Here is a 25305-nt window from a genome sequence, read left to right on the forward strand (position 1 = left end):
ACAGGTTGCCCAGAGAGGTTGTGGAGTCTCCTTCTCTGGAGATCTTCAAGGCCCGCCTGGATGCAACCCTGTCTAACATGCTCTAGGTGACCCTGCTGGGCAGAGAGGTTGGACTAGACAATCTCCAGAGGTCCCTTCCAACCTTACTGATTCTATGATTCTATGAAAGCTATCTTATGTTAGAAAATCAGTGCAAACTGCTTGCATTGTAGCAATGGTAATAACTTAGGTTTGGGCTACTTTAAGTCTTTTACTTGCTTTCAGTTCTTTTTCTGGCTATTAAATTCCAGGGCTATTTATAGCTTTCAGTTAACTCATTATTAAGTGACATCATGTTTGTGATTATGACTAATGCTTTTATTTTGCAGGTATTTCCCTTTCTGGAAGCTGTTACTAGCCTGCACTGTGGCCTGGCCTTAAGACTGAGTTTTCTGATCAGTTCCCTTAATGTATTTTCTGTATCGTAGGTGAAAATGCGGTGATAACATGATGCAAACTGCTTTCTCCAGTATTCAGAAGTCACTAGTGTATCTTTACCTTCCTTTTCAATTAAGTTAGCTTTCATAACATCTTCTGATGTTAAGATATTCATTGCTAACTGGAGTATTAATTTTAAATTGCATGCAACTTGTGCTACTTGTTCTGTATATTGCATTTGAGGAAGGATTTGAATTTGTAACTTGAAGCTGAAATATTTTCTTTTGAGTTGTCATTAGATTGTCATAGCTTCTAGGTGCTAACGCTGGTCTTGCTGCTTACTGGGTAATGTGATCTTGACAGCTCTGATGCCTGGCTGCAGTTTTGGAAGCTCAGTGAATAAGAACTGTCCCTGCACAGACTTGCCCAAGAAGGCCTGGCTTCTGACTATTGCAATAGCTTAGCTTGGATGCTTTTTGCAAGATGTTGCTCCTTCTCTTCCCTCCCCCCAAACATGAAGCATGTGCAAAACTTGACCTTTATAGAAGATGTGCCAGGCAAGACAAGTTGGTATTCTTTCTTAAACATGAGAACAAAAGTGGTGTCTGCAGTAAATATGGTCTGTTTCCTGCTCTCCCCTCAGCTAGTCAGCTCTGTATAGTGCAGGAAAGAATGTTCTGCAGTCTGAGCCATGATTGCTGCTTGATTAGCCATTTATCTTTTTTTTCTGGAGGAAGAATACAAGCTGAATAGAAATGCTTTAATGTGAATTGAGCCTGTAGACTGCCACCTGGAGCATGTTAACTTACTCTTAAAAAAAAAAAAAAAAAAAAAAACTTTTTGTTATCTTGCAATATGATTTAAATTATTGTCTTTTTTTTAAGCAGAAGCAGAACTGGGAAAGTAATTAGCAATAAACTGCAAGACAAAATACAGGCCTTAAAATCTGCAAAGCCAAAAATGGTAAGTCTTTTCTTAAATTGATATTCAAATACTGATGGCACTCTTCTGTGTTCTGAAACAGTTTTAGTGCACTGCCACATTACTGTATGTAATGTATCATACTGAGACTTTGTATCTGACTGGAGAGGGGGTGAAGAATTATTGCTCAAATAATAAAATTTTCACACCTTGGGGTTCTTGGAGCTTTTTGGATAGATTTAGTCTTCAGGATATCTTTTTAAAACCTGATCAAGATCTTCTGTTGTCAGAATCTCTATTATATTGTTACTTTTGTGTCCTCCCTGCACACCAAAACCTCCAAAAGACCAACAAAACCAGCTCATGAACATGTGTGGTTTTCAGTTATAATGCTGGCAAACTTAATGTGCTTGGAAGCAGTTGCTAAATACCAAATCAGAGTTTAAAGAAAGGTTTATTTGATATCATTTTGTATAACTTTTACGGAATTAAGATGTACCCATGTACATGGTTGTGCTGTTAGAAATAACAAAATGCACATTCCCCTCTAACCTGYTCTTAGCAAAAAGGATGAAACACTAGACATAAAACCTACACTTATGTTAGATGATCTTGAGTTTGGCAGTGAGGCATCCAAAATATTTGAGAAATCTGGGGTTATTTGAGCAAAGAATTTTGAAAACGCCTGAGGGAAAAAACCCACGGTGAGAACAAAAGTTTTTAGAATTTTCCAGAAGGAGGGGGATGATTCGGTTTACGCTAATTTCTCATGTCATTTTAAAGCTGAGTTGACAAATTTGGTGCGTCCTTTAAATAACTAGTTCTTGAGTGCAAGGATTGCTGTTGACCTGGTCAAATCTAAAATTTTAAATCTGAATGATGGTTCAGGAAATAAGATGTAGTACAGTTTTCTTACAATTCAAGGTTGGAGGAGAATATGCTGTGGTCTACTTGAGTAATTTTGAGAGTCAGATCGTAAACAATATTCTCTGCAGCAATACTTTCCCAACTCCCATGAACAATAAACTCCAGGCAGTGATCAGTTTCTGCAGATTTCCATGTGCTGTTCTGGTATTTTTTCTGCCTTTGGATATTTTACTTTCCCATAAGCAGCTTGAACGGTGTTGCATTAGTTGCTGTAGAACATTTTGAAGGAAAATACTAAATGTCTCTTCTCATGACCTCTGAGCTAGGATTACACTCAAAATGTGATCAAGAGTTTCAAAGAGTAGTAAGGGAGAATGCCATAAATCAAATTCAAGTCTCTTATTTGCTACTTTTTGTCTATTTTATCCTATTGTTTGTTAGAAAGATTTCTCTCTTCTGGTAACATACATTAATACCTCTTCTTTCAAGGGCTTTGCTTGCTACCTTGTGTTAATAGGCTATTCACACTAAGGGAAGGAATGGTTAAGTGATGGGGTATTCAAAGTGAGCTATTGCTTCTGACTGTATGCAGCCTAAAGCAAATCTGCATTTTTGACTTTTTTTTTTTTAAGGCAGTGTTGACAACTGAGGATTAGCAACTGCTTTGAGTTCAGTTTCAGAAAAAAGCATTTAGCCCTTCTATTGTTCACTCTTACTCCCACGGGAATTCAGATAATTCTTATTTGATTCTTGGATGTGAATTCTGCAGTAAGAGTAGATGACTTCCTGTATATGTGTGAAAGGCCTCTTTCAGAAACATGAGTAATATGTAGTATGAATGTACTTCTAACATCTCTGTGGATATGCCTTTGATTTCAGGAAGATACAGAGAATGCTGATAAACTTTCCTGGGACCAGTCAAGCAGAACCTTAGAAGAAAATGTTACTTCAAAGTCTTCTACAATCAGTCTGGCAAATTCCACACTGGGGACAGAGCTGACTTCCAAGGATGAAGTCACTGAAATAAAACCTCAACATGTATCACTTAGCCAGTCTTTTYTGCATGTCAGAAGCATAAAAGAGAAACAACTGATTGCAGAAAAGCAAAATTCAAATGTCAGGTTACCAAAGAAACCATTGCCTGGTACATATCGTGGCAAAGTTATCCAATCCAAGATAAACTCCTTCCGAAAACCACCCAAAAGTGAGGAGGGGGAAAGTTCTTTGCCAGACAAGAAGCCTCTTATTTCTGCCACCAAACCATCTGTGAGATCTCTTTCCACAAGCAACTGCAATGTAGTTATGAAGACCATCCAAGCTGCAAACTCCCCTAATTCTGTAAAATCAAAGGGTGTCCTGCCATTCCAGAATAAACCAGCTATCAAAGCTATTAATTCACAGTCCACTCTGAATAAGCAACAGTCGACATCTGCTATATCACTAACAAAAGTAACAAGCCAGAAGATGATTGGACCAGTGCCACGGAGGGCTGCTTCTAACAACTCTGACAAGAAAACATTAGCAGTGAAGAAATTTGCAGGTTCTTGTGAAGATGCAAGACCAGAAGCTACAGCAAAAGCAATTTCTGCTGTTCCTGTTACCAAGTCAGGACAGGATTCTAAAGCTATTGGCAACAGAAAATCTGTTCTGCCAAAAGAGTCAGCAGAAGAGAGAAGGTAACTGTATTACTGACTTGTAGCTTGATCTCATTAGGTATTTAGATCTTCTTTCCAAGAATACCTAAATTGATCTTGTTGCTGTAGATGCATTGAAAACTAAGAACTGACTGTTTAAATTGAACTTCATGTTGACTAAAAGTCAGACTGTAAACCTGCAGTCTTATACTGAAAAACTGGGATTCAGACTAATTGCAGTACTACTTCAGGTTACAGTTTGTCCTGTGCAAATATGAATAGAAAATTTATGTGTTTCCAGTTCTTCTAGGCTAAGTGTTATGACAGTTTTTTAAGCATGACATGCTCCTGTAAATGAACTGCACATATACACCTGTGCTTAAAAAACCTCATGCATAGAAGTGAGGCTATTCATAGGCTGAGGGACAGCATGTGTCAATGAAAGATTTTTCAGCTTTGTGAATACAGCCTAGGGGTGATGACAGGTCATCTAAATGTTTTAGGAAGCCATGTTTAACAAAAAACGGTGGTCTAGGGAAAAAGTGGGAAATAGATGTGAAGACAAATACACTTGGACAACCTCAGTTCCAGATTTAAAAGCTGTGTGATAGTGTTCATGGTTGTTCTTCATGCTTTATCTTTAAAGACAGTCTTCCTTCTCTAGTTTTCTGCTCTGAATTGGATGATGAAGTTAGGCAGGAGGTGCCACAGACTAATATCAGAAGCACATTTTTACTCTCTAGAAAAACAGTTTGTAGCCTAAAGCTTTCTGCTGCTGGAGAGATTTAAGTATTCCAACTTGGTAGATACGTAGCAGCTGGGGTGTTAGTCATGGTTCTGAGGTTTGTGTAAAGATTTGTGGCCACTATATGCTTCTTAGGATTAAAGGGAAAGGACTGGAAGACTGTATGGATACTAAATTCTCAGAAAGTATGTCTTTGACTTACCTAATTAGTGTCAGTCAACGTAGAAATAAACATCTGTGATTACATCTAAACGTTCTTAAATACAGAGTTCGTCTGGCTGAATGGAGGGCGTCCAAAGGAAAAGTGATGAAGAGACCACCTCCATCTGTGTTTCTGAGAGCCCAGACTAAAGGCGAAGCACAGGAATTCTCTTCTAATGATTCTTTAGAGCATTTATTACATAGTGAAAAAGTCAACAAGACTCTCTCAGAATGTCTGCACTTAACTGAACAGGTATAAGATCTCTTGCCTGCTGAGTTAATCATGTAAGTGCCTAGGCTGGTGGTGGAATTATGAATCAGATGCAGGGGACTAACTACTCCCTAAATTAAGCAGTATCATGTTTTGGCACCTGGACAAATCAGGTACTAAATGAAGTTGCTAAACTTAATTAGTTTACCGAACTATCCAATGACATTAGCTATAATAAAATAGAAAAGCCTTAAATTAATATTAGCTATAAAGTAACAAAGCTAAAACAAGTTTGTATTTGTAGAAACTGGTCTGGACCTCTGAAAAAGCCTGTTTACAGTAGTTCTGAAGATGTATTACTTCTGCTAAAAACAAAATTGTTTAAATAGTCCTTGTTTTGAGGAACAAGTGAATAAAGTCTCCTGTTACAGTGATCGCATCATATTCCTGCATAGTTCAGTCTTGTAAATACTTGCTATTTTCAACTTTAAGAATTATTCTTCAAAAAAAAAAAAGCTTCCTTGTTTTTTTAAGTCAAAAACAGCTAAAATACAGTACATTGGGATGTTCATTGCAGTTACATCTCTCCTCTCATGTACATTTTAGCAATGTCAGAGGGACGAAATACGTGCCATGTTGGAAGACCTGATAAAGAATATTCCTGGGGTTAAAAAGCTTGCAAAGTATTGGATCTGTTGTATGCGTCTTGACCAGATGGGCCCTCTCGAAAAGCTCATTGTTGTCTACGAGGAAGCCATTTTGGCAGGAGCCATGGTAAGAAAGCTGTTTTTAACAGACTTTTAATTTTAATAAATACTTTTATAATAGGATAGCCATCTGAGCTATTGAAGCRAAAACTGGATTTTGCTTGGCCTGTAACCTCCACAGATATTTGCTTATTACTTTCAAGGAGTAAGATTTAAGATCATTAATACTATATGATGCTCTGCTTAGGAGAAATTAAGGATTGAGACTTCTAGTACTGCTAGAAACCCAAAATAGAATTTAATTTTACAAGTGGACTTAATTCTTGTGCTTTCATATCTGCAAGATTTTAGTGCATCAAACAGCTTTGCCATGCAGCAGAATTCAYTTGTGTTCTGACTAATATTCCAACAGCATTAAAGGATTTCTAACATGAACATTGTGCAGTCTGTACCACTTTCCCAGTAACTATTATACCAAAAATGTTGAAACTATTAATTTTGGAATTTTTCTGAAACAGTAACAAACATCTTTTTTTTAGCCTAAAGATGAACTACGACACACACTAATAGATATTATGAAAAATACTGAAAGCCTGTTTAAGTCTGAGGATGGTAAGTTTGAGTACTCTAAATTTGTCTTGACAGGCAATTCAAATCAACTGTTTAAAATATTTGTACTTATATGAAGTTTTTATGGATACTTACCCTGTGATTATGTTGTACTTGAACTCAGTTGTTCTTCAAAGTTAATCTTTATGAACTATTCCTTTTAATTTTTGGCATGTTAACATGGGTAATACCTGACAGTGGAGATGCTTTTGTGTTCAGGCTTTTCACTTAAGCACTATCAGGTTAATGTTGATCAACTGCTTTAACCCGAGAATCAAACACAGCACATTAAAACATTCTTGTGAGCTAAAAATCAGTCGCCTCTCTGACACTTAAGATGCCTCAATAGTAGATGTCATAGCAAGATTGTGCTGTGACACAGGGTCAACTGAAAGTGGTTTTGGAAGTAAAGCAGCCATATACCTGTTTATTACATCATGATTCATAATGAAAACCTGGCAAATTTTTTTGAAGTATTCCTAAAAAGATTAAAATACTTGTTGAGCCCTTGTATCACATAGTGATTAACTTCTCTTTTCAATTTCAACTAATACAACCATACTTCTGATAATTTAATTTTAGGGGGAGCTACGATAGAAGCTCATTTAAGTGAGATAGCAGAAGTCAGCAAAGAAACTAATTCATTTGCAGAGCAAGTTCAGGAGGTCTTCAAGGATCTCAACTCAAATCAGGACCAGAAAGCAGAGAGAGATGAGGCAGAGACTAACAAAGAAGTGATAAAAAATGAAGAAATGGATTTAGACTTGAAACCAAGAGAAGAGATCTTGCCAAAGAAGATTAAAAAGCACAAAACTAAAGATCGTATAAAGAAGTTGGGAAAATGTGAAGCAGAAGAGYGTAATGAAGACAGGGTAAAAGATGTAACCCAAGCACTTAATTCTCCTGGTAAGGAGAATGATACATCTTACTTAATGAAATGCAATCTATCTACAACTCCATACTTGCAAAGGTAAGATTAATTAAGGTAACTATGGAAAGTTTGCAGTATCTGGGTTTATGAATGCTTAGTTAAAAGGGTATCAAGAACTTTTTCTGCTTCTTCTGTCTATCTTTCAGGGAAAAGCTTTTTTTTTTTTTTTTTTTTTTTTTTTTTTTTTTTTTTTTTTTTTTGCCTAGAGTCAGCTATCAGCATGGAGGCCTCATTCAAATGAACTGTTTTACTTGTTGAATCCCCAAGGACAGAGTAATCAAATCTATTTATGCAGCAAAGGTGTGAATTCAGGATCCCCTTCCAGAGCCCATGTGCTGATAGCACTTCCACACTGGGCTGGGTAAAGGGAAAGTAGATTTCCCCAGTTATCTCCTTTCTCAAAGGTGGTTGCATGTCATACAATAGAAAGGACGTGAATGAGATATAATTATCCTCTGGCACCTTGATTGTATCTTGAAGCAAAAATCTGGATGATAATCCTGCGACAAGACAAATAACATTTACGTTATTTATTGGCACAACGCTTCCTTCCGTGACAGCAAACTTAGCTGTGTTCAGCTTTGGAATTTGATGAAGCTGCACCCTAGCAACTCTCTGCTATCTGGAGCAGAAAGAATAGTTTCCCCTTGATAGAGCACCTAAAACTTAGATCTACCTTTGGAAATATGTTTCAGCAGGTTCACMAGATTAAAATATTTTTTCCTAAGGTAAGAGTTGCACATAAATACAATAGTTCTCTAGTTTAAGCTTATGAAGGAGAAGGGCCTGTCTGCTGGAAATACGAAAGATTGACGGGGAGTCACGATGTGCTATTTCTATTAGGTGCTGCAAAGGTAATGCTTATAATTATGTACCTATGTTTAGTACAATGTTTTTCTTTTCCTAAGTATGAAGAAGCACCATGAGGCAAGTGACTCCAATGCTAAAGACCTGAAAATTGTAACCCCTTTGCGATATTCTCAACGTATACGGGAGAGGATGTGCAAGTTGTCAGATACTGTTAAGGATYATGATCTCTCTGTGTCTTCACTTGAACAGCTGGGAGAACTGGAATCAAAACTCACCGCATGTATCCACAAACAGAGCAATGCACCRAAAGAAACAAATATTGATGTAGAAGAGTAAAAGCAGTAATAATCCAACAAGGGAGGGAGAGAGTTGGATCTTTTTTAAAGAGAGGTTTTGGGGGTTTTGGTTTTTTTAAACAACTTTGAGAAAGGTCCTATCCAAAATTTGCAAGCATGGATTAAAGGTCAAATTTGACTACTTATGTCACTAAACTTTTAAACTCATAAATTTATGTATGTTCTCAGACTCCTGTGGTAAATCTCGTCTGCTTTGGTACTTAAGCCATCAGTGTCTTCATGTTAAATATGATTCATGTTAAATACTGAATTAAGGACTAAGTATAATATACTGCATGCAACAGTTTTTTGATTGTAGTGTATTGCTAGCACCTACTGTTTTCCTGTTGCTGTATGTTCATTAGAATTGCACATTAACTTTCATTTTAAAGTACAATACCTTAAGAATTCCAATAGGGCTATGGCCACTATAGCAACTTTTAGTTTTGAGAACGGCAAGCAGCTAGGACAGAGCGGAACTACGTTAAACAATATCCACAGTATCTATTTCTAGGGGTTATTTCAACAAACTGACTTTAATCCCAGTATCTAAAGGGATTGCTATCAACTAAATGATCTTAGATGGGCTCTCATACACTAATTACTATGTGATTATTCTAATACTGTTTTACATTAGTCTGTAATATGGTAGATGTATTAAACTGAACTGGACCTGTATTTGTTCTTTGTTTATGGTTTTAGGCTGGAAAGGGTAATTGTGGAACACGGTGACAGTCCTGATGGAATGAATGTTGGAAGTAGTTGTCAGGCTGAACGTTTTTGCATCCAAGGGAAAAGYTGACTTTTTTTATTTCAGTATATGAAGACTTAATAAAGCCTAACGTTGTAGGTGGCCACTGGCTCTCAGTCCTCACTGCCAGCTGGACGCTCCCCCTCACGCCCGGGACGCGCCACTTTCTCCCCGTCCGCCTTCCCGTTACCTCGTTACCCTCACGCCGTGGCGGCGCGGTGCTGCAGGACTCCGACTCCGCCTCCGCCCGGCCCCCCCGGGGCACGCGCCCGACTCGGCCCGCACCGCCCCCTCACGGCCAGGCGCCGCCATTTCGCGGGCGGGGCCGCGCCCTCTCTCTCCCGCCTACCGCGGGGCGCTTGGAGCTCCACCCGCCTTCCCGGAGGGCCGCGGCGCGCCGTCGCCGGGGCCGTTGAGGTGCGCGGAGGCTTTGCCGCAGCCCGCCCGGGCGAGGCCCGCCGGCGCCTGGCCGCAGCCGGGAGCTCCCGTCCGCGGGGAGGCGGGGCCGCGTCCATTTTGGTCCTGCGAGCGGGCGGCAGCCGGGGCGCGGAGAGCGTCTGCGCCTGCGCAGCGGCGAGCGCGCTGACAGAGCGGTGAATCACGTAAGCTGCGTGGGGTGATCTGCCCCCGCCTCCCGCGTGCTGTGGGCAAGATAGGTTACGGATATCGCGTGGGTGTGTTCGGGGTTTTAAGTAAAGCCATCGGCGTGTTTATTTTTTAACYTCAGAATAAAAGTTTCACCGTTTTGGAAACCGTTAAGCCCTCAGATACACCCTTTAAAAATAGTCGGAGTGCTGCGTGTGCTTGGGTATACATCCAAATTAATACTTGAATTGTTGGTGACTAAGTTAAAAGTACATACRTTTTAAAGGAAATGCATAATTTGGAAATCTGTTAGTCACTGAGGTTTTTAAGTGAACACCAATAACGTTTTCCAACCCTACAGAATCCTGTTTTCTCCTGTGTATACTGTTTTGTGGGGCAGTTGTTGGCTCCTAGCGGTTTGAAACTTGCTGCTGTTTATTGTTATTTTGTTTAAGAATTTTGTTTAGAATTATGAAAMCATCTGTAGAAGTGCATATAATTAAAAACAAATAATGGTGTACTGAAGGGTATAATTTCTATTATCAATTAGCTTTGAACATTCTAGATAAAAGATTGTGGGGCTACACTGCATTAAATTAGACTCTTGAAGGTCTTTTTTACAGTAAAGTCATGAATGACGGTGATCAAAAATTATATTTATGGTAGAACTGAACAATTGTAGGTACCCATATACCGTAATTGTCATCCATTCTTATTATTTTGGACTTCTTTCCACATGCAGATAATATAAAAATGGCCAATGTTTTTTGAAAAAAAAGAATCAAGGTCGTGACAAGGTTTAGAAGTTTATCCTGTGAAAGAGCATTTAAAGAGAAGTGTTGGACCTTAGTTTACAGAGAATGGAAGAATACAAAGTATTGAAAGTACTGGGAGAGGGATCCTTTGGGAGAGCTCTCTTAGTTCATCATGAAAGCAGCAATCAAAAGTATGCAATGAAGGAAATAAGACTTCCAATGGTAAGTGTTACATTTACATCATCTCCCCCTCTGCTTAAAAAAAATCCCAAACCAAAAAACACCATAATTTTGGTTATATTTTCAACATGCTGAATGCTTTTGTTGGRAGTTATATATGTTAGACATCTGCATATATAACTATGTTTGAGTTGATGTCATTGATAACAAACAGAGYAATAAAGTCTGTTCTGTTTCACAAAGTTTGTGGATATGTTTTAGGAAGGATAGCATATAGGAAGAGCTACTGAATGAGTTCCTTATTCTTTCGTGTCATTGACTGAATTCCCATTGGCTTCACTAGAACAAAGATTTTATCTGTAATACCTAATAAGGAAATACTTGATTTTCAGGTATAATAATATTAAGCTATTCAGCTTATCAACTCTGTATTTAGCTAACAAAAAAAAGCACAAAATTACAGGCTCTTGCTCTATCCAGGCTGAAGCTAAGTTAACACCGAGACACTTGGCTTTTACTCAGTTTATGCAATGTAGACTTCTAAGTGTTTCAAAGTCACTGTGTGCTGCTTTGTTGCATAGGTACACGTTGTTAAAATACAAGAACCTTAACTGAAGCAGCAAATTGTCCTCTCACTTAGAAAAACAAAGTAAGAAGTCTTAAACTAGTAAACTTACAAATGAAAAATGATGGAGTTTTCAAGCTCCTAATTAAGTGACTTCTTAAATGACGGAAGAAAATAAGTTGAAGTCCAGTTCTTAAAAATACTTCTCTTTTGGAAATGAAGTGTGTAATGTGTATGTATGAAGACATTAGCGCATCATTTATATAAGTGTGCTTACATTTTCAGTCTTTATCTGGCGCAGAGAACTCCAGGAAGGAAGCTATTCTGTTGGCAAAAATGAAACATCCAAATATTGTTGCCTATAAAGAATCATTTGAAGGTAAACATAACTGCTTTATTTGCTTTACAAAGTTCACAGTTTAACTTGCATGCTTCTGAGAGATTGRGATTAAATGTTTTTGTTTATAATGTATATAGCATGTAGTTGGAGTTTTATACTAACTATATTTATTGTGTTACTGAAATGACTAATAATTCTTAAATTACCTAAACTGTAGCTGWTGGACATCTTTATATAGTGATGGAATATTGTGATGATGGAGATCTAATGCAAAAGATTAAGCACCAAAGAGGAAAGCTGTTCTCTGAAGATACGGTAAGAAAAGATGTAGTTTTGAACCAATGACCTAGGAGCCCTTTTTCATATAAGCTAAAGCACCCTACGTGACATAATAGATTTCATTTAAAATATTTAAGGTTTTTGTGAATCTGTAATTTGTTTTCTCTAGTGATAGATGGAGTATAAGCATTATTTCTTTGATAGTTTCCTGCAGAACAAGAGCAAGGTAAGAATTGGAATGAGAAAGGAATAAGCAAGAAATTGCTATCTGCATCTGAGAAATATGCAGACAGTATGAAAAACATGGTCAGGTTTGCATGCATAAGAGCTTGCAAATAAGTGAAGAATTTAACCTCAAATTCTGTCAGATTTTAAAGCACAGTAAGAGGTACTGGAAATAAATAAAGCACTCTGAGATAGTGAAAGTAGCCAGGAGACTAAATGCCTGCATGTTATGTAGTAATTAAATGTTCAAAGCATCCAGCATGCTTTAACTTCTTTTATCACAGAAGCTGTAAAATTACTTACAAAAAGGTCCAAAGTTACACTGCAGTTATTGAAAACTAGTTCCTGCCACATCTAAAAACATCCTTTTAGATAATCTAGTAATCTAATCTAGTATTTAGACTAGCCAAGCATRTCTAAAAGCTTTATTTTGTATGTTTAAAGAGAATACTTTTCTTTCTAGAAACTCGATGCTAATTTTAAAAAATTGTTAATTAACTACGAAATCATGATTGCCATGCTTATAAAATGACCATGAGATAAAGTGTGCTCTACTGACTCTCTAACTTCATTTTTTTTATTAGCTTGTTTAGATACAAATAGCAGACATTCTTTCTGCCATGTTAAAATGCACTTTATTGTGATGAATTGTATCATTCATGTTGACTGGAGGCTGTTATGCTGCAGTTACTTAAAACTCGTAGATGTTGTGAACACAATTGTTTTCTGCACTCCTTAGGGTTTTTTATTCTATCAATGGAATGTTCATTACGTAAAATAYTGAGCTCCTATAACCTGTACTTACTCATTTCAGATCCTTCACTGGTTTGTACAGATGTGCCTGGGTATGAAGCACATTCATGATAAACGTGTGTTGCACAGGGATATCAAGTCCAAGGTGACTGGAGCATGTTTCATTGCCATTTGTAAATCCTCTTCTGCCTGCAGTAGTTCAGTTCCCTTTTCATAATGTCCTTTTACTTCTGCATGCTATGTTTTTCATTTGAGTTTAAGAGTATTAGGCAACTGAGGAAGTTGAGTGTATGGGATGACCTAACATTTTGGGCTGAAACATCTAAGTATAGGTGAATTTTTCATATATACCCATTTGTGTGATTTCCGTACTGCTGATAGCACCAATTGGTTGTGACAGGCTGCAGATAATGTAAAAAAATAAAAGAAACATAAAGAAAATGGTAGTTATGGGATATGCAGTTTGTAAATGTCTTGCCTCTCATTTTCTCTCTTATTATCTTACAGTAGAAAGATAGAATTTCAGAAGGTGCGGCTATAGCGGTTTGAGTACAGCACTAAGATGAAGGCATTTCTAAGCTCTGATTATTCCTGTGCTACTTAAGGCAGGGCTTTAGGCTAGTCGTTTGACCTTTCTATTTCCCTCTAAACAAAATGTAATTCTTGACATCTTTTGTAGAAGTACTGTAAGAAACAAGTGAAAAATACTATAACGATAAAATATCAGAAACGATTATCATTTTGTTTTCCATATATACAAACTGCAGAAACAGTTCCTAGAAAAATTTTTAAGTTTATGAATCCTTGTCTTTTTCTTGAACTGCAGAATGTCTTCCTCACTCAAAATGGAAAAGTAAAATTGGGAGATTTTGGGTCTGCACGTCTTCTTGCACAGTATGTGATATCTCCACTGATATCRGTGGTGTAAAATCTGTTTTTACTGTTCATAAATAGTACGGATGTCTTAAGGCATTGCTTTTCACGTGGCTTTTCTTCTCTGTTGTTTTGTTAGTCCAGTGTCATATGCTTGCACATATGTGGGAACTCCTTATTACGTGCCTCCAGAAATCTGGGAAAGCATGCCATACAACAACAAAAGGTACTCATGCTTTCAGTGGTCACAGACAATGCCTGACTGATGTACGTCTTTACTGTTGTCTAAATCTGGCTTTGTGGCTGATCCATGTTTGGTTTGGAGAGGTATTGAGTTGAAGAATATTTGGAAATGGGTAATGTCAGATTTTTACATGAAAAGGCCTAAATTCCTCTTTGCTTGAGTAACTGAAAATGCAGTATCTGTAGTCTTAAAAATTCAAACATTGACATCTGGACTGCTCTCTGTGAATTTGTGAGAGTAAATATACATAGTGTATAGATGTAAATACACATACATATATGTGTTCTTGTCTTTTGACTGGTCTTATTTTTAAGCTATTCCTGCATGTCCTCCTCATACAGGTATAATGGCTACAGAATTGATAACTCTCTTAGGTTTACAGAGATTAGTTACATTGACCTGCATATAAGAACTTGTAATAGCATCCTGATAGTATGGTGTTCACAGTTTTCTCCTAGATTCCAAAATACTAAGCCATTTTTTTCTCCTCTCAYGGACCTGTTCCTTGATCCTAGTTGTACCTGAATCTTGTTTATCAAGCGATTCATTTTTCCACAGGAGGGAACAGAGCCATCTAGCTAGTGAAGTCTTTTCTCTTGCAAGAARGGTGTCAGTTGCTTCTTGTGAAGAGCACAGTATCCACTTTCTGCAGAAGCAGGAGATGTTTTTTTTTATCGGTAGGAAAATTCTCATTGGCAAGGGCCAGAATTCCAGCTCTCAAAATTAGGATTGTGTGGCTGCCATCTGATGAAAAGACCTGTGGAGTGCAAAGAGTTTGCAGAGTGGAAGGATAAACATCATTGCAGCAAATTTCTGTGAATTCTAGGAATAAAATGCAAGCTATTATTGTATGGCACTCATCCTTATTTACGTCAGAGCCAGATAAAGTAACAAGATCCTTTTCACTGGAGAAACTGAACACATAGTTGTATTGTCTTTTATGATTACTGATATTTATTTTAGCTTATTTAATTCAATTAGTGTAACATCTGGATAGTGAATTTCACTTTTACTAGGCAGCGTAATAAATCATAATCTTTACTCAAAATTTCTCATCTTTCTCTATACTTACAGTGATATATGGTCTCTGGGATGCATTTTATATGAGCTGTGCACTCTTAGACATCCAGTAAGTATGACTTATTGCTATCAGAAAAGTTTTGGACTTTCTAAAAAATTAATTAGCCATTGGCTGTAATTTGATGGATTCTAAGCCAGTTATATACTTGGTGGATGTGTTTGCTGCTGCTGTTGTTGAAAGCAGGAAGTATTGCTTCATCTTCTCCACCCSATCTCCATTAGATACTTTCTATTTTTTAAGCGGTTCTTGAACTTTCCAGACCCTTTTGTGAATCACTCAATTTTCTAAATTGTTAGAAAACTTCTTTTTCCCTTGATTAATTGAGTTTCTTCAATATCAGTGAGGTAAACTGGGGTTTATTTAGGAGTCTAGTAGGTGCCAGACTGGTTCAAAGTATCTGCAGGGACGCTGCATTGTTTTATGGGGTCAAGATGCTCACAAAAGACAGAGGAAAGAACACATGAAATCTTTGCTAATGAGCCTGTGTCGTATGCAAATGTGACTATACATAGTAAGCTATGAGCAAGTTTGGTACCTCACACGAGTGATTGTTAAACATGCTTGCTTATTCACCCAAATTGATGAAGACCTCCGATGGGGCAGAGGGGATTTTGGTGAATGGTTATCTTTCCCTCTCTCCGTGGCCACTGTCTTTTGTGTTGATGCTTTGCTTCCTGTGTGTCAACTGTCCATAGTTTCTGTATGCAGACACATGGCCAACATTTGATAGGCCTTATCAGGTAATGTATTTTTGACAAGACAATGTGAGCATCCTTTTCAGGTCATCTTGTATTAGTTCCTTAGCAGCAGCAGTTTCATGTCAGCAAGCTAATAATATACCTTGAAATCCTGCGCATCAGCAAAAGAATCTCTATAGCTGCAGCTGCTAGCAAAACAGTAGTTTAGAAATTTATAATGTACGCGAGTGATGAGGAAGTCTGTCCTTCAGCCCATGCAAAGACTGCTGGTTAGCCTGCGCTGGCCTGAGTAAGTCTGAGGCAAGGCTTTGGCAGTGTTGCAGCTATTTAAGCYGTGCTCACAGCTGGGATCATAGAATCATAGAATCAGTAARGTTGGAAGGGACYTCTGGAGATCATCTAGTCCAACCTCCCCGCTCAGCAGRGTCACCTAGAGYATGTTAGACAGGGTTGCATCCAGGCGGGCCTTGAAGATCTCCAGAGAAGGAGACTCCACAACCTCTCTGRGCAACCTGTSCCAGTGCTCCRTYACTCTCACAGGGAAGAAATTCCCCCTCACGGTCAGGCGGAACTTCCTGTGCTTCAATTTCTGCCCATTGCCTCTTGTCCTGTCACATGGGACAACTGAAAAGAGTTTGTCCCCATCCCCTTGACACCCTYCCTTCAGGTACTTGTACACATTGATMAGATCCCCCCTCAGGCTTCTCTTCCCCAGGCTGAAGRGGCCCAGCTCTCGCAGCCGTTCCTCATAGGGCAGRTGCTCCAGCCCTCTGATCATCTTTGTAGCCCTRYGCTGGACTCTCTCCAGTAGCTCCATGTCTCTSTTGTCCTGGGGAGCCCAGAACTGGACACAGTAGATATCAAGGATATCAGGGAGTAGAGTCTCCTTCTTCCCTTTTTAGCAGCAGCAAAATGTTATATACCTGAGTTTTATTCTCCTTCTGTGTGATAGTCCCCTTTGTTTTTGCATTGTCTCAGGAGTGATGTAAAAGAGTACCGTACGCCGCTGATGCTTGGAACTCTGCACTGAGCCAGTGGGACATACCATGAGAATGCTCTTTCTGTATGGAAATGGAAGTTCAGCCATTTTAGCTCAGGTTGTTGCCACCCATGGTTTTAGCTGGCCCCACTCGTTTTGCAGTCACCAGATCACTTGTGCCTGAAAACAGTATTTCCTAACTSGAGAGACTTATAACAACTAGCTGGGAAAAGTAACAACGTAAACCATTGCACCTAGATCTGCAAGAGAATATTTGTGCCCTTAAAGGCTAYTTTTGATGCTTTTGTAATCAAAGGCTGCATCTTTACTGACTTACAATTTTACTCCTGTAGTTTGATTCTAATATTGAGTATATGAAGAGAAGGACACTAAGATGATCCAGTTTTCTCAGTGCTATATACCTACCAAAATAAAGTGTGAACAGTCRTAATTTTTAAGAATAACTCCTATCTGCTTTCAAGATTTACAGATCATCATTGCAAAGTGCCTGCTATAATCAGCTCTTTATTTTAGTTAAAATATGTATACAGACTGTGATGTTCTCATTCACAGCAAATTTAATTTCTTTAATTGTTAATATAAACAAGCACCCAGGTAATAGCCCTGCAAAACCTAAACAGAAATGTTAYGGATGTGTTCACTGAGGGGTGTTTTTCCCTGTATTTGGATTAGAGCCCTGGAATTGTCAAATTGGAAGTCAAATCAGTATGATTATAGAGAACCTGCATAGGTACATACCATGCATTTTTAATATAATAAGTGCTGAATTTGCTTTTAAATTAATGTCAGCTTCTCTTTATCTTACAATTGAACTCTGTTCTAATGTTTGTTATTTTTAATGCAGTTTCAAGCCAATAGCTGGAAACATCTCATCCTTAAGATATGCAAAGGGTCCTACAATCCACTACCGTCTCACTATTCCTATGAGCTTCATTACTTAATAAAGCAGATGTTTAAGAGAAATCCCAAGAACCGTCCATCAGCTACTACTATTCTTGAAAGAGGTTGTTTAACCAAACTTATCAAAAATTGTCTCCCTTCTGAGGTACAATAAATTCTTTGTCTTTAAACAATATATGTACATTTTAGTTACTAACTCTGTTTCATTGTGGTCAGGTTGTCAGTTTAAAACAATATAAAATGTAGTGCTGTGTAGGTTCTACTTGAAAAGCTATAAATACATTTGCAGACTTTGCAGGAAAGTGAGTTGTTAGAAGGATCTTTTTAATGAAAAGTTGAGTATTGATGTGATACTGTTAAAATTAGATGGATACTGCTGACTACAACAGTATTTTATGTATTAAGTCTGTTTTTAACAAATAGCATATACAATAATTTGGGAAAGATTAAAACAGTGCAGTACTAGCATCTCTTTTTACGCATTCCAGATGACGTCTGAATGTGAACAGACATTAAAGGAAACCAAAAAACATGAAGACAGTGCAGCAAGACCAAAAGGTAGTTCAACAAGCTTTTTTTTTTTTTTTTTTTTTTTTGATATACTGGTGAGGAATGACAAAATGACTAGGAATTGTAAAATCTTAAATACAGTGCTAGAGCATCAGTTTTATGTGTTCAGGTAGACTCTTAATTAATTCACAATCTAATGTCACTGAACTTGTATGGAAAATGCTTGAAGTGTGTGAATTCTATTCCAGTAGGAGGCTTTGTGTTAGAAGGCTTCTGAACTAGGCATAACTGAGTGCTGTGTGTTACCAGCCTCACCCTATCAGAAATACGAGGCAGAGCTGAACAACAGTATGTACATTGAAAGTCTAATTCTTAGATTTGTGATAGAAATAAACCATACAGTTTTAAAAAGAGGAAAACTTTTAGCTGTTGCATCTATTTTAAACATAGTAGTGATTTCTTTCTCAGAATATGATGAAGCAAATTATTTTCACTATTACTTAGCTTTAAAGAAGATGTTGGACCTTTTCCTATGTACGTATTTAACTACATCCAAATCTGTACGCACTTGCAGCACAAGCAGGTTTTAGTGTAAAAGAGCTCAGAGGAACTGAATAGTAGAGGGACTCCCTTGTTGCGAATGAGGTAAGTGGACTGAAGTGTAAAGAAGCTTAACATAATTTTCTTTCATTACCTGCTTCAGTGGCATCACTGTCATACCTCTGGAATACCCCTTTACCACACATTTGCCAAAAGTGTGAGTTTAACTTTGTCCCTTAATGTACTAGGTAACATTACAGCTGGTRGAAGCTCAAACAATGAAGCAAAAAATAGAGTAAGTATTCAAATATAAATACAATAYTTATATTTTTAGCAAGAGAAAAAGTTCTGTATTACAGAAAAATTATTTTTGAAAAGTATTTGTTAAGTCATAGGTCAGCTTACTCGGTCAGGTGTCAACTGTGTTCAAGTTTCAGCATTTTCCTGTGCATTTTTGATTTCACACACCTGTGACATTTCAGTGTGTTACGGGCTGATATTTTCCATATTTAGTTCAGTTYCAAAGTGAACTAAATTCATTATAGCCCAAGCAAAAAAACAAAACAAAACAAAAATCTCCCATTCTTCTGAGCTTGGAGATACTGCCTAAAATTATGCATTTTCTTTGCTTAGGAACATATTTTGAACAGGCTGCGGTACAACTAGTCCAATCTGGACATAATTCTCACTAGAGTTCAGTGCCCATGTGGGATCTCAAGTAAGGAGAATTAAGTCACAAGTGACCAAGAAATCACTTCTAAATTTCAGCACAGGCTGTCTCAGCAGTATTGACTATATTTTTCAAAACAYGTTGCCAGTAGAGCTCATTTTTTCTCTTTTAATAGACCTGTCTGTCCAAGAAGCTTAATATTTGGGTGCATCTTGTTTTCTCTGGGAATATGATCATTTATATTGCTACTGCTTTTAAATATAAACAGTAAACTCGCAGATTGCATCAAGTAACTACATTCGTGCTTAACTTCAAAAACTGAAATTGACTGTCAAMAAAAGACATGCAATGTGAAGTACAGTGTAATAATAGATGCAGTGCAATTGCAATTGCCTTCATTGTGTCAGCAATTTAGTTTTCAGATTGTCAGGCCAGCCATTTTGTAGCAAAACTTAAGTAAGTAATGCCACATGAATATTACTGCTTTGTTTTTTGGACAACAAAGTTAATGAGTAATACGGTCTTGATTCTTTTAAAGCAAAGTAAAGAACAAAGTAGCAAAAGTAGACCCTTTCAATGGGAAAATATTACCAAGGATTTGAGTGAAAACACACAAGAACAAAGGAAAATTGGTGAGGAGGGTAAGTTTTGCATGGTTTTAAGGTTTATGAATTTACCTTCATGTAGTAATACTGATCCAGCCACACTTTAACATGAACAGGTAAAGCGTACAAGTCTGCATCAATAGGAGAGCATGTCACTGTGTGTCTAGAATTACAGATTTATTGCTTCTCTGAGAATCAAAAAAAATTGGTATATATATTTGGTATAGAGTTAATGCATGGGGCTATTTTATACCCTTTTACCAAATTCAGACTTGAACTGATAGAATTAAATATCACTGTTAGTGAAGTCTGTATGACTAGTACTACTTTGCAAGGACAGAGAAATGAGTTAGATGCTGGTTATCATCCTCCTTTTTGTTGCCATTAAGCAGAAACTTCTGAAGTCTCCCCAGGAATTACTGATTTGTCACATCCTCACAGGAAGCAATGGGAAAAAAAGGTATCCAATACCATAGTGGATGTCCTGGAAAATGCATCGTTGCTTTCTTCCAGTTTTACATCTGAAGAGATTAAAGGTAAGATCCACTTAAATGTATTTTCACACRCTTTTAATGCAAGTAATATGAATACTTCTTTACAGATTGTAAAAGCTAGAATTTTACAGAGTATTTTTTTTAAATGTAAAAATAATTTTAAAATTTTCTTTTGGTAAACACTCAAAAAGTTCACAGTGCTGAAGAGAAAAGATGCAGGACCTCCAAGAAATTGTTCAAGTCTCAAATGTGTGACAAGAGGATTACAAAGAGTGATAAAAGCTGCCTAGTTAACAGTAGCAACCCTAAAATTATCATCATTACTAAGAAATTATGCTGCTAACCCCCCCTTAACATACTGTTCACTGGGGTAGCACTGAGGATATTGTACAAGGTTCTTTTGATGTACAATGAAGTTGCCTATCTTTCCAGTTCAGCAAGCTAGTGGGAGTATGTAACACTTACACCTCTACTTTACTATTAGTTAACACCCAGATAATGCCAGAGATAAAAACTATTAATGACAGCTCAAATGTGAGACAGACTCTTCCTTCTTCTACATCAACTGCTTTTACTAAGACTTTACATGGGGTTTCTTTTGAAAAATTTGTTGATTTTCAAATGTGCCACACCACATGCAATTGTGTTATTATTTMTTGTGATTATGGGTATATATTCTAGGTTATTGAAATAAGTAATCAAGGTAAGAATAATCAAAATGTTCCTGAGCTGCAGTGGGAATGTTACATGATAATAATAYATTGGGCAGTTGGGGAGGGCAGAAAAATGCATGTATTTAGTTGTTCTCCTACTAATAGGCATAGAAATAGCCATAGGCTCCATTGTGTGAGATGGGAAGAGGCACTGGTTAAGCATGCAAAGGCTTTGAGTCCTCACACTAGGTCCTGGTTTCTGCTGGCTCCCTGATAAGAGAAGGCTCCACAGCTGCCTTCTATATTCTTCTTTCCTTATAATGCTGATACAGTCAACCTCAGYGTGTTGAGAGAGGGCAGCAGTGCTACAGAAACATCTAGACTCTTTCTTCCTGCATTTCTCTCTTAAATGTCATCATTGTAATGCATGTGGTTAATGCCATTTTATCTAAATAGTATCTGTTAATGACTTTATACCTAGGTGGGTGTGTTACAAACTACAGTGAAAATAAGCCACGTAAACAGTGGAACAAGGAAACTCCTCAGACCCTAATGAACATCCTCGGTAATGCAGATGTCAGCTTAGCATTTCGAACATACACAATTTATAAACCAGGTAAATTCCCAGTTTTCAGACTTCACTGACTGCAAGTTCATTTATAGATTTTTTTTTACATTGCTCCTGTGTATAGAGATTGTGCATTTGCTTTCATGTAAAGCAGACTTTTTTTTAACGTTTACCAAATGAAATGTGAGCTTACTGAAAACCAGACTTCATGAGTAATAATAAATCTTCACTACATCTCTTTATGAAAGACTTTCACTAACAGCTTAATACCTAAATGAGGCTGTGCCATAAATCCAGAGGCTGCAGAGCCGTGCAGTGTCTGCCCTGCAGAATGTCACAGTGCATGTGGGAGGGAAATGCAGTAAATGCGCTGCAGCTCCATCAGATACATCTAGCAAATCCACTTTGACTAAGTCAGTAGTGCCCTTTCTTCATGGCAGGATGGTAGAAAAGTTTGACAAAAYGATTTCTTCTGTCAGAAGTGCTTTATTTATCTCAAGCTGTATACTGTAAATATGCATAGCTACAGTCACACATAATAGTCTGCACGTTAGTTGCTTTATTAGTTTATCTCTACACTTAAGCAACAAGTTGTACTCGACCTGCAAAAAACTTCAGACAAATTAGAAAGACTATATCGTATTTATATTTTTAATCTATTTTTGTTTTCATTTTTAATACTTTCAAAGCTTCCAAAAATATATTAAAAGGGCCACTTTCTGATGGAACTGAAGCATCTGATGATGTAGATGGTGAACAGGAAGCTATTATCACAGATTTGGAGAGACTTGAGCCTAGAACTGATGAAGATGACACGTATGTCCAAATGGCATCTTTGTATTTTTATTTTCTTTGATTCCTTAAAGAGATTTTTCCCCCAAAACTCCCCTGAAAAAATCAGTATATTTCTCAGCTTCTAAATCCTTCCTTCTTTTTACCTAATGATATTAAAAGTTAACAGCACTTTACTGTATTTATGGTTATTAATTACGTCAGGATTAAACAAATAAGCAGTTTATTTTTGCTGGAGACTTTGCAAGCRTGAAGGCATGAGATCAGATCCACAGGAGAATACAAGCTGCCTTTTTGCATGAAACATCATTGTAGTCTGATTTTGAAATCAGATATCCAAGCAGTGAAACCACTCACTAGCGGTATGCTTGTTGTATTTGTGCATTACGCTTTGTACCTTTTCATGCTTTGTGTAGTGAAATTGCTTTTGTACCATCTTAGATATATTTGTACAAACTTTTAACTTCTATCTTGTTTTTATGTTAGTGATTCATTTTTCATGTTTTTAAAAAAGGTGCACTGCAACACATTCTGAACATAAATATTTTATTTTATAGATGTATGCATGTTTTGGAGACATTATTGAAATCTCAGTATGTGTTACTTTTTTATTTTTATGATTCTTAGAGATGAAAGTCTTAGGTATGTATTACTGCAGTTCAGCTGCAAGCCATTGGTATCTTAAGATAGGCATTTGTCCTGCTTATGATACAACTTAGTTTGGGTCAGTTCAAAAGAGAACCTCTGTTGGTTCAACCCAGTCTGAATGGTGCAAGGAATAAATCTCTTATGTTGTTATTTTAACTTAATTTCTTCTATTTATAGGATAATTTTGGAAAAAAATAAAGATTTATAAAGTTATATGATTTTGCTTCGTAAAATAACATTTTGAAATCTACTTTTAGGGACTTTGATGAAGATGACGACCTAGATTGGGTGTCGGAACTGAAAATGATATTGAAACACAGTAACTGAAAGCTTGAATTTCTCTACAATAACTGAAGAAGTTATACTTTGTAATACTTATAATTAAAATCAGGATTTATTGTAGTTATTAMTAAAAGGATCACAATTCTGAGTGTGCATGTTTTGTGTATCATGTACTAGAAGGAAAATGCATAATAAAATTTTGAGCTAGAATCCTTGTAAATAAGCAAATCTAGATTACAAATGCATCTGGAGTTGGTAATAGCTTTGTAGAAATGCTCAGCCAAAAGCATTTGTGCTAATAGTACTGTTTAAATTGGTCCCACTGTTGAATTTCAGTAAGTGGTCTAGTTTTTCTTCATGACTACACACTGAAATACTGTATGCTAGGAATAACTGAGTTTGTCTGAAGGGCATATAATTGAGAATATTTCTCTGTGCTAAGTATTTGAGGCTAAGTTCATGCAGTTATTAATCCTCTGAAAATACCTGAGGCTGTGCTTTTGCCTAAATTACTTCCATGGCAACATCCTTCTAGATGCCATTATGTGTGTAGAAGCAAGCTAATTTCTTCATAAATACAGACTAATTTTCTCATTCTGATGTGAAAAAATTCTTTAAAAGATGGGAGATTTTTGATGCTACAGAAAGCACTGTGTGCCATGTCAGATTTGAGATTTGTGCTGGCTGTTGGGTACTGAAGAGTAAATTTTATGAGAGCAGCACAAAAGGGAAATGCAGAAGTGCTCTCCACAGTATTCCTGGGAAACTCTTTTGACTATTAATGTCTCGCTGTGAAGTAAACGGATAAAATAATACTGGAGAATAACAAATACGGAAATCTTGAGGAAGTCTGTGGATTTCACGCTCCCATCTCCTGTGCCGCACAGGTGGCGGTAGCTGAGGCTCTAGTAGAGATGCAGGAATCAGTGATTCTCACGGTTTTTCTTTTTTGGCCCTCCTGCTGCTGTCACTCTTCCCTCGAAACGTCCATAACGGCACGAAGGGGCGCTTTTGCCTGCGGAAAACAACGCGCGCACGAGAGCAGCACCGCGCCCAGCGCGCTCCTCCGCGCTGCCCCGAGCACGCCGTCCCTCAGCAGCCCGAAGCTGCTTCCAGGTGTCTTCCCGCCCCTTCCCGCCGCAGCCCGGCGCGGAGCAGCGCCCGCCGCAGCCATTTCGCGTCGCCTCTTGCCCCCACGGCAGTTTCGGCCGCTACACCGCCACCTCGGGGTGGAGCCGGGGCCGCTCTTCGCGCTCCTCCTCCTGGCCGCGGCGGCTCCGGACGCGGCTGGGCGCACGCAGGTACCGCTTCCCCCGGGCCGGGCCGGGCCGGGCAGCAGAGGCCGCCGCAACGGCCGCCCGCCTCGCGTCGCTATGGCGACGGCGCCGCAGCCAGGCCGGGAAGCGCGGGCCGCGCCGGGCCGGGAGAGCCTCCCGCCGCCACCTTGGTTCCCTGCCGGAGCACAGCCCGCACCTCGCTAAACTCCACGTTGTGCCTCCCCCCTCTGAAGCGCCCTCTTCGCCCCAGAGCCGCCAGCAGCGGGTTGTAAACGGTCAGCCGTGACTTTCCGTGGGTCCTGCGGGAAGCGCTGGCCGCCCCAGCTCCTTCGCTTGGCCACCGCRCAGTGTGACGGCCAAGGTTTGCCGCTGAACCCCACCACCGCCCTTCCCGGTGCCTGGCCCTGCGGTGCCTCGCACCCTGCGGGCCTGCTTCTGTGCAACAAACCCGGCACCATTAGCCGTGGCCGGCCCTCAGGGCCCGCGGCGCTCGCACGTGCAGCTCGTCGCCCCTGTGGCGGGGCCCATGTGACAGTGCTGTCCAGCACGCTGCAAAAGTGACCGTTCCTCACCAGTGACTATGACAGGAGTTGATTCTGATACAAATACCAACATCAGAAATACACCTGCACATCACCCTACCAGGGAA

At 38.5% G+C, this 25305-nt stretch overlaps 2 protein-coding genes across 7 annotated transcripts in view; both read left to right on the plus strand.

Moving 5' to 3' along the window:
* Positions 1-9243, plus strand: part of CKAP2 (cytoskeleton associated protein 2) — a 12986-nt gene extending 3743 nt beyond the window's left edge. The window contains exons 1-8 of one of the 3 annotated variants that reach the window (XM_085324966.1): positions 629-974; positions 1305-1380; positions 3085-3881; positions 4852-5038; positions 5603-5770; positions 6243-6315; positions 6895-7282; positions 8152-9243. In XM_085324966.1, coding sequence (XP_085181092.1) covers positions 901-974; positions 1305-1380; positions 3085-3881; positions 4852-5038; positions 5603-5770; positions 6243-6315; positions 6895-7282; positions 8152-8389 — 2001 coding nt within the window. In that variant the 5' untranslated portion in view covers positions 629-900 and the 3' untranslated portion in view covers positions 8390-9243. Of the gene's footprint in view, positions 1-628; positions 975-1301; positions 1381-3084; positions 3882-4851; positions 5039-5602; positions 5771-6242; positions 6316-6894; positions 7283-8151 lie in introns of those variants that run through there. The other 2 variants (XM_085324964.1, XM_085324965.1) reach the window with 2 other exon arrangements.
* A 196-nt stretch (positions 9244-9439) lies between these two features.
* NEK3 (NIMA related kinase 3) lies at positions 9440-23527 on the plus strand. Of its 4 annotated transcripts, none has more exons than XM_085324949.1 (16): positions 9440-9741; positions 10467-10701; positions 11510-11603; positions 11782-11879; positions 12883-12966; positions 13648-13715; positions 13834-13920; positions 15013-15067; positions 17562-17762; positions 18106-18175; positions 18916-18962; positions 19876-19978; positions 20332-20478; positions 21571-21705; positions 22347-22473; positions 23355-23527. In XM_085324949.1, exons 2-16 carry the CDS (start codon positions 10585-10587, stop codon positions 23422-23424), a joined length of 1503 nt encoding a protein of 500 aa, XP_085181075.1. In that variant the 5' UTR covers positions 9440-9741; positions 10467-10584; the 3' UTR covers positions 23425-23527. The 4 variants fall into 4 exon arrangements, with proteins under 4 accessions (XP_085181075.1, XP_085181076.1, XP_085181078.1 ...); XM_085324950.1 differs by having other exon boundaries at positions 20335-20478; XM_085324952.1 differs by having other exon boundaries at positions 11803-11879.
* The last annotated feature ends 1778 nt before the right edge of the window (positions 23528-25305 follow it).

The sequence above is a fragment of the Rhea americana genome, unplaced genomic scaffold (genome assembly GCF_003343005.1).
Source record: "Rhea americana isolate MKP2758 unplaced genomic scaffold, rheAme1 scaffold_95, whole genome shotgun sequence".
NCBI lineage: Eukaryota > Metazoa > Chordata > Aves > Rheiformes > Rheidae > Rhea > Rhea americana.